Below are 13,601 nucleotides of genomic sequence, written 5' to 3' on the forward strand. Positions count from 1 at the left end.
AGTATAAGTCACACCACCGGCCAAAATATGAAAAAAACTGTGACTTATAGTCCGGAAAATACGGTGCTACCGATGTCTCGCTTATGTGCTTAGCTGTTGTGTAGCTGCTAGCTCCTAGTAGCCTATAGCGTTTACCTTTTGTAAATGACTTGACTAAAATACAAGAAAAGACCAACCATGTGTGCTTATTGGAGGACATTTAGATGTAAGAGAAGAGCAAGATCCTGGTCAACAGTCACAATCACTTACCACCACCGAACATCACATTGAATGGACAAAGCCTGGAGGAAGTAAAGGACTTTTAGTACCTCGGGTCCTTTGTGAGTGAAGATGGCAGCTCCACAAAAGAGATCAGAGCAAGAATCGGCATAGCAACATCAGCCATGACAAGACTGACCAGTATCTGGAAAAGCAATACCATCAGCTTCCAGGTGAAGGTCAGACTCTACAAGTCACTTGTTCTTTCCACCCTACTCTATGGTTGTGAGAGCCGGATGCTCACAGCGGACACTGAGCGCAGGATACAGTCCTTTGAAAGCAAGTGTTACAGAATAATGCTACATATATCATACAGTGAACACCGGACAAATGATTATGTTAGACAGCTAGTTACCACCCATGCTGGCGAACAGGAACCTCTACTCTCAACAGTTAAGCGTTGAGAGTACACCTCCCTGTCAAAGACCATCCTGCAGGGAACAGTAGAGGGGAAGCGGAGACGAGGCAGGCAGAGAAAGGCCTGGATGGACAACATCAAAGAATGGACTGGCTGCAGCTTCCAAACCCTGCTACGAACAGCAGAAGATCGTGAGCGCTGGAGATCCCTGACTGCCCAAGCATCCACCATGACACCCCTACGGCCTCCTAGGCCATGGGATGAGTGAGTGAGTGAGTCAGATGTTAAGTGGTTGTCCAGGTTTTTTTGTTGTTGCTAATATCGGAACAATATCAATACCGGCTCGGGGCACCCCTACTGTAAAGCAGACAAGGTGTTTATCCAAAGACAAATGTTCATGCTGTCTCCATCCACAGGCGCTACGAGAACTACCAAATCGGCACCTTCGTGCTCTACAGGAGCTCCCGCTGGCCCTTTGAGGTCCATGTCCGCCATTGGGAGTGCGGCAGCGGCGTGGCCCCGACGTCGTGCGCGTGCGGCTTGGTGGCGAGGGACGGCAGCGACGTCATCGCCTTCGACATGTGCGATGGCGAAATGGGGGAAACCAAGCCCCGCCTTTCAGTGAAGAACGGAGACCTGAGCAAGAGCGGCGTACGCGTCAGCGAGTCCTACCAAGGACGCAAAGTCACGGTGAGTGAAGAAAATACATTTGGAGCAGTCATTAGGAACCAGACTCAGCTTTTTCATACCTGAAAGGTTTTTGTTTGTCCAGTTAAGAGCATAAATACCCCGAGATTGTGACAGTGCCCTCTAGTGGACTGAAGTGAAGCATTTCAACTCCCGTTTTCTGATGCTGACCCATTCTCATAAATTTGTGTTGTGACAGTTGACCTTTTCATCGGGAGCATTTGTACGTGCTGATGTGGCCGACTGGGGTTTGAGTCTGACTCTGAGAGCCCCTGGTTCAGACCGTGGACACACCACCGGCCTGTGTGGGACTTACGACGGAGAGCCGGACAACGACTTCCACTCATTGGCGGGGAGCACATTGGAGGATCTGCAGGCGTTCATCTCTGACTGGAGGTTAGTGTCTTTGGAAGGGGTTCTTGTAGCTCTCATTTCCACCAAGCCTTATGGTTCTGAAAGGTACCAATTTGACTGCAATGCTTTAATGTGGAGAGGGCTGAACTGTGCCACTCTTCGGTACCCCTTCCCATCGATAGTGGTGGGTCACAGTCTTCTTCCACCCCTAACAGGCTCCCCTCAGAAAGTAGCATGTTTAAATATAGAATAAAACTTGAAATTATGAGATACAAAGTCAACAATATGAGAGAAAATGTCAAAAATATGAGATAGGAAGTCAAAATTATAGATAGATAGATAGATAGATAGATAGATAGATAGTACTTTATTGATTCCTTGAGGGAAAAGTCTTATTTATGAGATAAAAAGTCAAAATTATGAGATAAAAACTTATAATTATGAGATAGGAAGTCAAGAATATGAGATAAAGTGTCATGATTATGAGATAGGAAGTCATAGTTATGAGATAGGAAGTCAAAATTATGAGATAAAATGTCATAGTTATGAGATAAAGTCAAAATTATGAGATAAGAAAAATGAAAATATGAGATAAAAAGTAATTAGATAGTGGAAGATATATTGTAAGATATGAAGTTGAAATTAAAAGTTGAAATTATGAGAAGTCCAAAATATGAGATAAAAAGTCATAATTATAAGATCGGAAGTCAAAATTGTGAGATAAAAAGTCATATTTGGGGGCGGCATGGCGTAGTGGGTGGAGCGGCCGTGCCAGAAACCTGAGGGTTGCAGGTTCGCTCCCCGCCTCTTGACATCCAAATCGCTACCGTTGTGTCCTTGGGCAGGACACTCCACCCTTGCCCCCGGTGCCGCTCACACTGGTGAATGGATGATGAATGAATGATAGGTGGTGGTCGGAGGGGCCGTAGGCGTAAACTGGCAGCCTCACTTCCGTCAGTCTACCCCAAGGCAGCTGTGGCTACAAATGTAGCTTACCACCACCAGGTGTGAATGAATGATGGGTTCCCACTTTTCTGTGAGCGCTTTGAGTATCTAATAATAGAAAAGCCCGATATAAAATCTAATCCATTATTATTGTATTTATTATTAATGAGATACAGTCAAAATTATGAGATAAAGTCGATTCCATGAGTTAAAAATTGTAAGATAAAAAGTTGAAATTTTGAGATGAAAAGTTGAAAATATGAGATAAAAAGTAATAATTATGAGATAGGAAGTCAACATTATGAGGTAAAATGTCATAATTAGGAGATAAAAAGTCAAAATTGTGAGATAAAAAGTCATAATTATGAGATAGGAAGTCAAAATTGTGAGATAAAAAGTCATAATTATGAGATAGGAAGTCAAAATTATGAGATAAAAAAGTCGAATTTATGAGTTAAAAATTGTAAGATAAAAAGTTGAAATTATGAGATGAAAAGTAAAAATATGAGATAAAAAACATAATTAAGAGATAGAAAGTCAAAATTAGGAGGTAAATTGTCATAATTATGAGATAAAAAGTTGGAATTATGAGATAAAAGTTTTATTTATTAGATAGAAAGTCAAAATTAGGAGATAAAAAGTCACATTGGCGGATGTATATATATACAGTATATATATATACACATTGGATATATAGTTAATATAATTGAATATTAAAGAGTATGTGAAAGTTTGACTCCTATCTTGTTTACTTCCGTGGCGACCTTCTTAAAGTTTTTAAATCAATCAGAAATATCAAGCAGCTAAAATGCGCCAAACATGGATAAGTGTGTGATTTACATTTTCCCATCATGCATTGCAGGAGATTTAAAATGGGTGTAATTTAGAATGATGTGTTGTGCATGGACGTTTTTTATAACATCCGCAAAGTTCAGTGAGCAGGTTGTGTTATGTGTGACCATGTGGGTCTACTTTTTGTCTTAGTTTATTTGCGCCATGAGTGGGAAAGGTTGTTTGGATTGGGGCATTGATAAAATGCTCTGCTGTGTTCACTGTAAAGTGCAATTCATAGGCATTATTCTGATTTACTCAAGATGTCTCCAATATGTTGTCAAATTTAGAGCAATTATAATGTCAGAAAATTCATATTTAGATTCCTGATTCCTCGTGCCGTCTCTCGGGCCAAACTGAAATTGGTAGTGGGCTGCACTTGCTCATGTAACGGCCTTCCCATGGATAGTGGTGGGTTACAATCTTTTTACACCCCAAACAGGCTCCGCCCAGGAAGTAGCATGTTCGACTCCAAGCTTTCGTCATCTCTTAGCATGTTTAGCCCGCGCAAGTTCTGCAACTGTCAAACGGAAACCAGCCAGGGACGTCGCCGTCCCCCAGTCACCTGCTCTCGCCACGGCAATGTGCAGCTCTCCAGCATCATCCCCTCGCTGGACGTCACAGCCGAGTACATCAGCTCGTTGGAGTTGCTCACCGTGGAGGAAGATGGCGGACAAGTGCTGCATCCTGGCCTCCTCATCCCCAATGAGCAGCATGGAAGTGCCGTCGCTCGGAACAAGAGACAGACCCAGCAGTACGTCCCCAACTCCTCCCACCAAAGCCTCCGCCAGTCTGACCTGGAGAGCTTTGCTTACTTCTTCCCAGAAGACCACAAAGCGACGTCTTATGTAGACCTAGCCCCGGCGTGGCCGACGCCCGCCGGGCTGACCGAGCATCAGGCCCGGGCCGAGTGCCGGGACGCCGTGGTCAACTCCAGCGTCGCTCAGAGCTGCGGACGTCTCCTCCGCGACTTCATGGTGACCGCTGCGGTGGACATGTGCGTCAGCGACATCCAGCGGAAAGACGAGCTCTCGTGGCTCAACGCGACGTTACCGCTGCTGGAGAACGAGTGTGAGAGGCGGCTGGCGGAGGAAGGCACGAGGACGCCAGACCACCAGGACATGGTGGCCATCCTCAAGTGTCCCAGTCTGTGCAACGGTAACGGACAGTGCTCTGAGTGGGGCTGCATCTGCTTCCCTGGGTTCGGGTCCTACGACTGCAGCGTGTTGTCGGGTAAGTCCAGTCTGATTACCGTAAAGCCCGACTATAAGTGGCTACTTTTTTCCTATGCACTGAACACTGCGACTTATACAACGATGTGGGTAATTTATGGATTTGTATTCGCTAAGGGCCGTAAAGTTTTGTGTTTAATCATTTTCATTAGACTCAAGCTGAAACACTGAAAAGGTGTGTTATTGTTTGTGCTATGGCGCCATCTTTTGGACGAGTTTGCTCACTGCTGGCGTTGTAGGTTGAAATTGTTCTTCCTGTTTTAGTGCCTTGAACTGGAAGTAAAACTGTTCATAGCGTTTCTGCTCGAAAGGATTGTTAATTCATCACTTCGAGCAACGTTTGTAAGTTTTACAATATAACCAAAACAATTCATACTCACTAAACCGTCCTATGTGTGATGTCTGTCGGAGTGTTTTTGCATATTTTTGTACGCGCTATCGCAATGTAAAGATGCTAGTGCAGTTAGCTTTAGCTAATATGTTTACGTTTACGAGTGTCTGTGTTAGTATTATTAACTTACAATGGCATTCTTTTTGTATTGTTTGTTTCACAAATTGATCAGTAAATTCACCAAAACGTCACCATGGAGTTATTGAGTCTATTTAGCTGATTGGAGAGCTAGCTTCCGCAGCTAGTGGGTCAATGACGATGACTTCTGTTTTGTTTGATCATCCATTTTACTGCCGTGTTACAGATACCGTTTGGAAACAATTAAAGTATGTCAATAGATATTTACAAAATATTTCTGTGTCACAGCGTATATATCTGCGACTCTGTAGTCTAAAAAATAGGGCAAACACTTTTTACTGTATTTGTGATTCTTTCAACACACTGAAGACCAGATCCCAGAGATCACAGAGTTGGAGTCGGGAGGTCTTTGTGATGTCCGACAGGGCGACTGCTCCACGGTCCACGTCTACGGTCAAGGTTTTAAGGAGTCCCACAAGCTCAAGTGTGAGTTTGTAAAAGAAAAGGTAGTCTTTGAAGTGTTTGAATGAAGACACCGCCGTCTTTACTGTTCAGAAATCGAATTCCGTCCTTTGTTCCTGTCACGTCTTACAAGTTGGTGGGAAGCGAGCGGCTTCTGGACGAGCCTCAGTTCGTCCCCGCCGCCTTTGTGGACGTGACGGCGATGGCGTGCCAGCTCCCCCCGGAGGTCAACCGAGCTCCTGCAGGCGTGGATGTGATGATATCAACAAACGGACCATTGGCCCGCTGGCAGATCAAAGTTAGTACAAACTCCAATACATGAGTCCTGCTGAGTTCATGGTCCACACATGCTGCTGTACTTTCAAGTATTGTGTTATCCAACGACTTTACTGTGTACTTAGAGGCAGCATTGTGTCTCTACCTGACAGGTGTCCAACGACGGCTACAGCTACAGCAACGCTAAAATACTGACTCTGTATGACGGAAACTGTCAGGTCTGCGTCCTACACCCTGGGGTCCTCTGCAGCCTGCGGGTGAGGACAATAAACAAAAGGTGAGGTTATGTTGGAACAAATACAAAAAGTTGTCGCTGTCTTTTCTTCCTAGGAGAAAACATGCAACATCGACGGCTTCTGTTACAGCGAGGACGAGTCGCATCCCAGCAGTCCTTGTCTGACGTGTCGCCCTGCCTCCTCCCAACACACTTGGACAATGGCGGCTCGTAAGCGCTTGTGCTTTCACGTTGTTAGATGGACACACAGATGGCTCATAGCAACATTTTTACCCACAGAAAATGAGCGCCCCGTGCTGGAGTCGTTGCCTCCTCGCCTGTGGTCCTTCCAGGGGGAGGTCTTCATCTACCAGCTGCAGGCTCGGGACCCCGAAGGCTCGGCGGTGGTATTCACTTTGAAATCGGCTCCAGAGGACGCGACGTTGTCTCCTGCTGGCCTGATCATCTGGAAGGTCAGGGCTCAGCCGGGTGACACGCACACATTCAACTTTACTGTGATGGACGACTGCAATGCTGAGACATTGGCCTCTGTGCAGGTACGTCATTACTGTTTCTGTCCACTAGAGGGTGCCAAGAACACACAAGACATCTGCTTTAAACAGCAGCATGAAAATACTGTTCTGACCTCTAAAGGCTGGGTATTCGTCATAGGAAATGATCCTGAAATTTTATCACAGGTGTCGGTGCGGCCCTGCGAGTGTGCGAATGGCGCCTCTTGCGTGACAAACGTCAACCTGCCCGCCGGCAGTGGCCAGTACGTGTGCGCTTGCCCCGACGGGTTCAAAGGTCAAAGGTGCGAGGTGGACATTGACAACTGTAAGCCCAACCCCTGCAGGCTGGGACGATGTTTGGACGGCCCCAACTCCTTCACATGTGTCTGCCCTCCTGGAATGAAGGGTACACTCACATCTGCCTTCTTACCTACCTCCCTATTCACTGACCTACTTACGACCTGCCTAATCTATATGCCTAACCTCCCCACCTAGCGACCTACCTCCCTGCCTCCCTCCTCACTGACCTACTGACTGAACTACTTACTTACTCTACCTAGAGTACCTACCTTCTTACTCACATACTCGACCTAGAGTACCTACCTCCTTACTTACTTACCTACCAATCTACATACCTAACCTCCCCACCTTCCTAACGGCCTACTGACCTACTTACTTACCTACCCGCTTAATCTATGTACTTAACCTCGCCACTAACCTACTTACATACTAAGCTACATATTCCCTACCTACCGACTTACCTATTCTATGTACCTAACCTCCCCACCCAGCTACCTACCTACTTCCTTCTTCCCTACACACTGACCTACTTACTTACCTACCTAATCTACATACCTAACCGCCCCACCTACCTACCGCCATACCTACTAATAACCTACTTACTTACTTCGCTATTTACCTTCCTCTCTCCCTACTTACTGACCGATTTACTTACTTACATAATCTACCTACAAAATGTATCTACAAAACCAGTGAAGTTGGCACGTTGTGTAATTTGTAATACAATGATTTGCAAATCCTTTTCAACCTATATTCATATGAATAGACTGCAAATACAAGATATTTAATGTTTGAACTGACTTTATTGGCAGCAACACATTGCAAAAAAGTTGGCACTGGGGCATGTTTACCACTGTGTTAACATGGCCTTTCCTTTTAACAACACTCAGTAAACGTTTGGGAATTTAGGAGACCAATTTTTGAAGAGGAATTCTTTCCCATTCTTGCTTGATGTACAGCTTAAGTTATTCAACAGTCCGGGGGTCTCCGTTGTGGTATTTTAGGCTTCATATTGCGGCACACATTTTCAATGGAAGACAGGTCTGGACTACAGGCAGGCCAGTCTAGTACCATGAAGCCACGCTGTTGTAACATGTGGCTCGGCATTGTCTTGCTGAAATAAGCAGGGGTGTCCATGATAACGTTGCTTGGATGGCAACATATGTTGCTCCAAAACCTGTATGTACCTTTCAGCATTAATGGTGCCTTCACAGATGTGTAAGTTACCCATGCCTTGGGCACTAATACACTCCCATACCATCACAGATGCTGGCTTTTGAACTTTGCGCCGAGAACAGCACGGTTATTTTCCTCTTGGGTCCGGAGGACACGACGTCCACAGTTTCCAAAAACAATTTGGAATGGGGACTCGTCAGACCACAGAAAAATTTTACACTTTGCATCAGTCCATCTTAGATGAGCTCGGGCCCAGCGAAGCCGGCGGCATTTCTGGGTGTTGTTGATAAATGGCTTTCGTCTTGCATAGTAGAGTTTTAACCTATACCATGGCACTAATACACCCCCATACTATCACAGATGCTGGCTTCTTTTCCTCTTTGTGGGCTCAGGAACACACATCCTTCACACATTGATGTTGCCTGAGGGATAGAAGGTCTGTAATATCATCGCTTACGTGCAGTGATTTCTCCAGATTTTCTGAACCTTTTGATGATATTACCGACCGTAGATGGTGAAATCCCTAAATTCCTTGCAATAGCTCGTTGAGAAATGTTGACCCTCGCCCCATCCTTGTTTGTGAATGACTGAGCATTTCATAGAAGCTGATTTTATACCCAATCATGGCACCCACCTGTTCCCAATTAGCCTGTTCACCTGTGGGATGTTCCAAATAAGTGTTTGATGAGCATTCCTCAACTTTCTCAGTCTTTTTTGCCACTCGTGCCAGCTTTTTTGAAACATGTTGCAGGCTTCAAATTCCAAATGAGCTAGTATTTGCAGAAAAACTACGTTTTCCAGTTCGAACGTTAAGTATCTTGTTTTTGCAGTACATTCAACTGAATATAGGTTGAAAAGAATTTGCAAATCTTTGTATTCTGTTTTTATTTACCATTTACACAACGTGCCAACTTCACTGGTTTTAGGTTTTGTACCTACATTTCTTATCTACTTCCCCACCTATAATTTACCCATCTAATCTACCCAACTTCCTACCTATCCCCTTGATCTAACCTACAGACCTACCGTACTTACCTACCTCCCTACCTATAACCTACCCACCTGATCTATCTACCTTCCTACCTACCTACCCCCTTACCTAACCTACGCACCTACCTATTTACCTGATACACCTACCTACCTCACCCTACCTACAATATAGCCATTTACTTACCTATTCTAGAATTCCTTTCCATTTACATACCTATGTAATCTACCTATAGCCTACCCACTTAATATATCTACCTACCTAATCCACCCACCATTGTATCTACCGCCTTTACCTAAACTACACACCTACTTAATTACCCCATACCTATAACCTACCCCAGGGGTGCTCATTACGTCGATCGCGATCTACCGGTCGATCTCGGAGGGTGTGTCAGTCGATCACCAGCCAGGCATTAAAAAAAATAGTCCTAAAAATGAGCGATCATAAATCTTCACTATGACGTCACTTTCGTCACTTGATTGACATTCACGGCACCCGAGGGTCTTCTGAGATGACACTGGCTGCTGCCAGCTCATTAAAATTACCGACTGGAAGGCGAGAAACACTTTATTTCAACAGACTCTGGCGCCGTACCTGTCGTCAAAACTCCAAAGACCGACTGCACAGTTGCACAATAAAAGCTCTGCTTCATCCTGCCTGCGCTACCAAAATAAGGGTCTCAGAAAGCTGGCGTGCACAAGCTAACAAGCTACAGAGTTTGCCGACAATGTATTTCTTGTAAAGTGTATACAAAGGAGTACGGAAGCTGGACAAATAAGATGCCAAAAACCAACCACTTTCATGTGGTATTGGACAGAAAGGAGGACTTTTTTTCTCCTCCATTCGAAAATGCGGACGTTATCATCACCACTGTCTGATTCCAATCAATGCAAGTCATCAGAATCAGGTAATACACCAACTTATATTCTTGTCTTCATGAAAGAAAGGAATCTATATGTGTTAAACATGCTTGTATTATCTTTAAACACCTTTAACTTGTTAACAATATTAACTATATGTGTTAAACATGCTTGTATTATCTTTAACCACCTTTAAGTTGTTAACAATATTAACTATATGTGTTAAACATGCTTGTTTTATCTTTAACCACCTTTAAGTTGTTAACAATATTAACTATTTGTGTTAAACATGCTTGTATTATCGTTAAACACCTTTAACTTGTTAACAAAAACATATATTTCATAAATAAGTAAATATAAATTATATATATGAATGAGGTAGATCCCCACGACTTGATCAATTGAAAAGTAGCTCGCCTGCAGAAAAAGTGTGAGCACCCCTGACCTACCCACTTAATCTATCCACCTACCTACCTTCCTACCTCCTTTACCTTATCTACCGTTCCTTCTTCCTACTTACCTAGCGTTTCCCCAACCTACCCACCTACCTGATATATCTACCTACCCACCTACTTGGTATACCTACCTACAATCTACCCACCTACCTACCAATCTGAAACTACCTACCTAACATTACATACCTATCTAATGCTGCACCACCTACCGAGATACACTGGTCATCGTGTCTGTGGTCAGGTGTCACCTGCAGAGAGGACATGGACGAGTGCGTCTCCCAGCCGTGTTTTCCAGGAGTGGACTGCAGCAACACGCTGGGCTCCTTCTCGTGCGGAGTCTGCCCACGTGGCTTCAGCGGCGATGGGAGGATCTGCACTCGTACGTGCTCACACGGTTGACTTCTAACAACGTGTCACTGGTGTGTGAGCGTGTCTTTCTTGACCCAAAGCCCTCAAGGCAGCTACAACCACAGAAGGGAGAGCGCCGCCCAAAGCCCCTCCCGCCTCCCCCTGCACCCAGAGGCCGTGCCACCCGGGGGTTCAGTGCTTTGAAACCCGCCACGTGTCGGCGGGCTTCGTCTGTGGACCCTGTCCTCCTGGTCTCCATGGAAACGGGCTAAGCTGCGTGTCAACAGGTAAGGATGCGAGAGTAGGAGCTGTCAATCACACGGGTGGTTGCTTGCTAAGATACACAAAATACTTTGTGCTCTCCCTATTTTGAAGTCATATTTTCTAACTTCTAGTCTTTTCCAGGTCGGGGTACAACCGTTCTAAATTCAAGTAAGGAAATGACCCCCACATCCGCCTCCTCATCATCCTCGTCGTCCCCCGCATTACCCAGAAGACCCGCCGACAGGACGAGGAGACCAGGCGCCACCATGAACGCCCGCAGGCTTTCTTCCTCGGAGAGAAGCCCCGAATCCCCTCACACTCCGTCCGCCACCGGAGTCTCCGCCCCCACCTTCAACCGCGGCGGTGTGGTTCCGACCCCTGACCTCACCAGCGGGGGGTCACGCCATTTGACCTGCGACAACTCTCCCTGCTTCCCGGGGGTCCAGTGTGAGCATGTTGGCCCGGGATCCTTCAGCTGCGCGCGCTGTCCGCGTGGTTACACTGGCAACGGGGTCACATGCAAAGGTAAATACAGGTGTGGAAGTGGTTGCTACGGCAGGTAAGGTTGTACTTTTGCCTCATTCCTGTGAGAATCCTGCTGTGGTAGCCCTTTTTTTGTAATATATTTTTCTAGTACTGCATATATTATTAAGTTAAATTATTTGTTTGTTGAAAGATGGCCATTAAAGCCTACTACGCTGCTGCACTTTAATGTTGGTCATTGTAGTGGTGCTTGATGAATCCCTGGGCCTGCTGCACTACTGCACGGTATAGCTCAGTTGGTAGAGTGACCGTGGCAGCAACTTGAGGTTTCCAGGTTCGATCCCCGCTTCCACCATCCTAGTCACTGCCGTTGTGTCCTTGGGCAAGACACCTTACCCACCTGCTCCCATTGCCACCCACACTGGTTTAAAAATGTAACTTAGATATTGGGTTTCACAATGTAAAGCGCTTTGAGTCACGAGAGGAAAGCGCTATATAAATATAATTCATTCCACTTTGATGTTGGTCATTGTGGTTGTTCTTGATGAATACTTGGGCCTGCTGCGCTACTGCACTTTGATGTTGGTCATTGTGGTGGTGCTTGATGAATACTTGGGCCTACTGTGCTACTGTACTTTAATTTAGCTCATTATGGTTGTGGTAGCCGTTTTTGTGTTATTCATATTTCTCTAGTACTGCATATATTATTAAGTTAAATTATTTATTTCTTGAATTGCCATGAAAATATATTGTGATATATTGCAAGTTAATTTCAATTGAATTAGAAAATGTCATTTATATTCTGTGTAATTTACAGCACTTGTAACGAGAGGCCACGCTAATATGGCTGTGAGTACATCACTCTGACGATAGGGTATAGGGACGCACAGGTGAAATTGATTGGACAAAAGTCGGGTTGAGAGACTGGCGGTGAAAACAGTTTTTGACCACTTCTAACGTAACACTTAAGCTTTAGTTTTTTGTTTATAGCTTTGTAAGCAGTTAAACTAGTTTTTCGTTCACCTTGTATGTAACTGTTGGATGTACATGGAAAGAAGACCTTATTGCAAATAAATATTTTTTTGAGAAACTTAAGTTGGAGTCAGAAGTGCGTTTAAAAAGTGCACCACCAGTCCTGGCTCAGCCCACGGCCTTTGGTTTACAACCTGGGTAAAGTTGGAAAGGCCAATAGCATTAAGGAGTGGGACTATCCAGATCGAGCTGCAGACAACGACCCGGTAGCATCTCTGAGCAGAGAATAGTGTATCTATTTCTCTTTTGGACTTATCAAGTCAGTAGTGATTTATTCAATCACGCTTGAAGTGAAGGATGAGGCAAAAACACAACCTTACCTGCTGTACTTGCTGTCAGTCTCTACTTCCTCTTCCTGTTTCTGCCCCAGCTGTGTGCAGGTTTCCATGCGGGAGCAACATGCAGTGCACGCAGCCCAACACGTGCACGTGCAAGGAGGGCTACACCGGCTATAACTGCCACATCGGTGAGACACCTGGTGTGTGTATGTGTTAGTGTGTGCGTGTGTGCGCTTGTATGTGTTCTTGTATTTCTACCCTTCTTGAGACATCAACAAGGAAAAGTGCCTTCAGGACCAAAATCATGGCCCCAATACAGAAAACTATTGCATCTAATAGAGAATGTCTCATTTACACCCTTGTTGGTGAAATCTATCAAAATTAGGGTGGTCCCAAAAAGAAGGGATTTTTCAAATTGACTGTGTGTCGGTTTTAAAAGTGCTCCTCCTCTGGTCAACATATGAAATAACAAGTGTGTGTAAAAATGTGAAGTGCTTGCCCTCTGGCCAACATGTGTAACAACAAGTGTGTGTAAGAAATTGAAATGTACCCTTTGGCCAAAATTAATTTAGAAAATAAAATAAATATGTATATAGAGACATACTGTAATAACTTGGAAGTAAATAATGAAGATTAAAAACCAATTAGAAACAAACAAAAAAAAAAAATTAAAAGCTTACCTTTTTTATATTTGCATAGTACGGGGGTCGGCAACCCGCGGCTCTAGAGCCATGCGGCTCTTTAGCGCTGCCCTGGTGGCTCTCTGGAGCTTTTTCACAAATGTATGAAAAATGGAAAAAGATGAGGGCAAAAAAA

The 13,601-nt window shown here is 44.7% G+C and overlaps 1 protein-coding gene across 3 annotated transcripts in view; it reads left to right on the forward strand.

The window, feature by feature from the left end:
- The window catches only part of vwde (von Willebrand factor D and EGF domains), a 107,285-nt gene that overhangs the window by 59,910 nt on the left and 33,774 nt on the right, over positions 1–13,601 (forward strand). For 2 of the 3 annotated variants that reach the window (XM_061956236.2, XM_061956228.2), the window contains exons 11-23: positions 1,033–1,306; positions 1,503–1,699; positions 3,876–4,666; positions 5,504–5,640; positions 5,730–5,894; positions 6,025–6,129; positions 6,203–6,317; positions 6,387–6,643; positions 6,785–7,004; positions 10,622–10,759; positions 10,830–11,015; positions 11,134–11,517; positions 12,878–12,985. In XM_061956236.2, the coding sequence (XP_061812220.1) occupies positions 1,033–1,306; positions 1,503–1,699; positions 3,876–4,666; positions 5,504–5,640; positions 5,730–5,894; positions 6,025–6,129; positions 6,203–6,317; positions 6,387–6,643; positions 6,785–7,004; positions 10,622–10,759; positions 10,830–11,015; positions 11,134–11,517; positions 12,878–12,985 (3,077 nt within the window). The remainder of the gene's footprint in view (positions 1–1,032; positions 1,307–1,502; positions 1,700–3,875; positions 4,667–5,503; positions 5,641–5,729; positions 5,895–6,024; positions 6,130–6,202; positions 6,318–6,386; positions 6,644–6,784; positions 7,005–10,621; positions 10,760–10,829; positions 11,016–11,133; positions 11,518–12,877; positions 12,986–13,601) is intronic. The other variant, XM_061956243.1, reaches the window with a different exon arrangement.

Source organism: Nerophis lumbriciformis, linkage group LG04 (genome assembly GCF_033978685.3).
Source record: "Nerophis lumbriciformis linkage group LG04, RoL_Nlum_v2.1, whole genome shotgun sequence".
NCBI lineage: Eukaryota > Metazoa > Chordata > Actinopteri > Syngnathiformes > Syngnathidae > Nerophis > Nerophis lumbriciformis.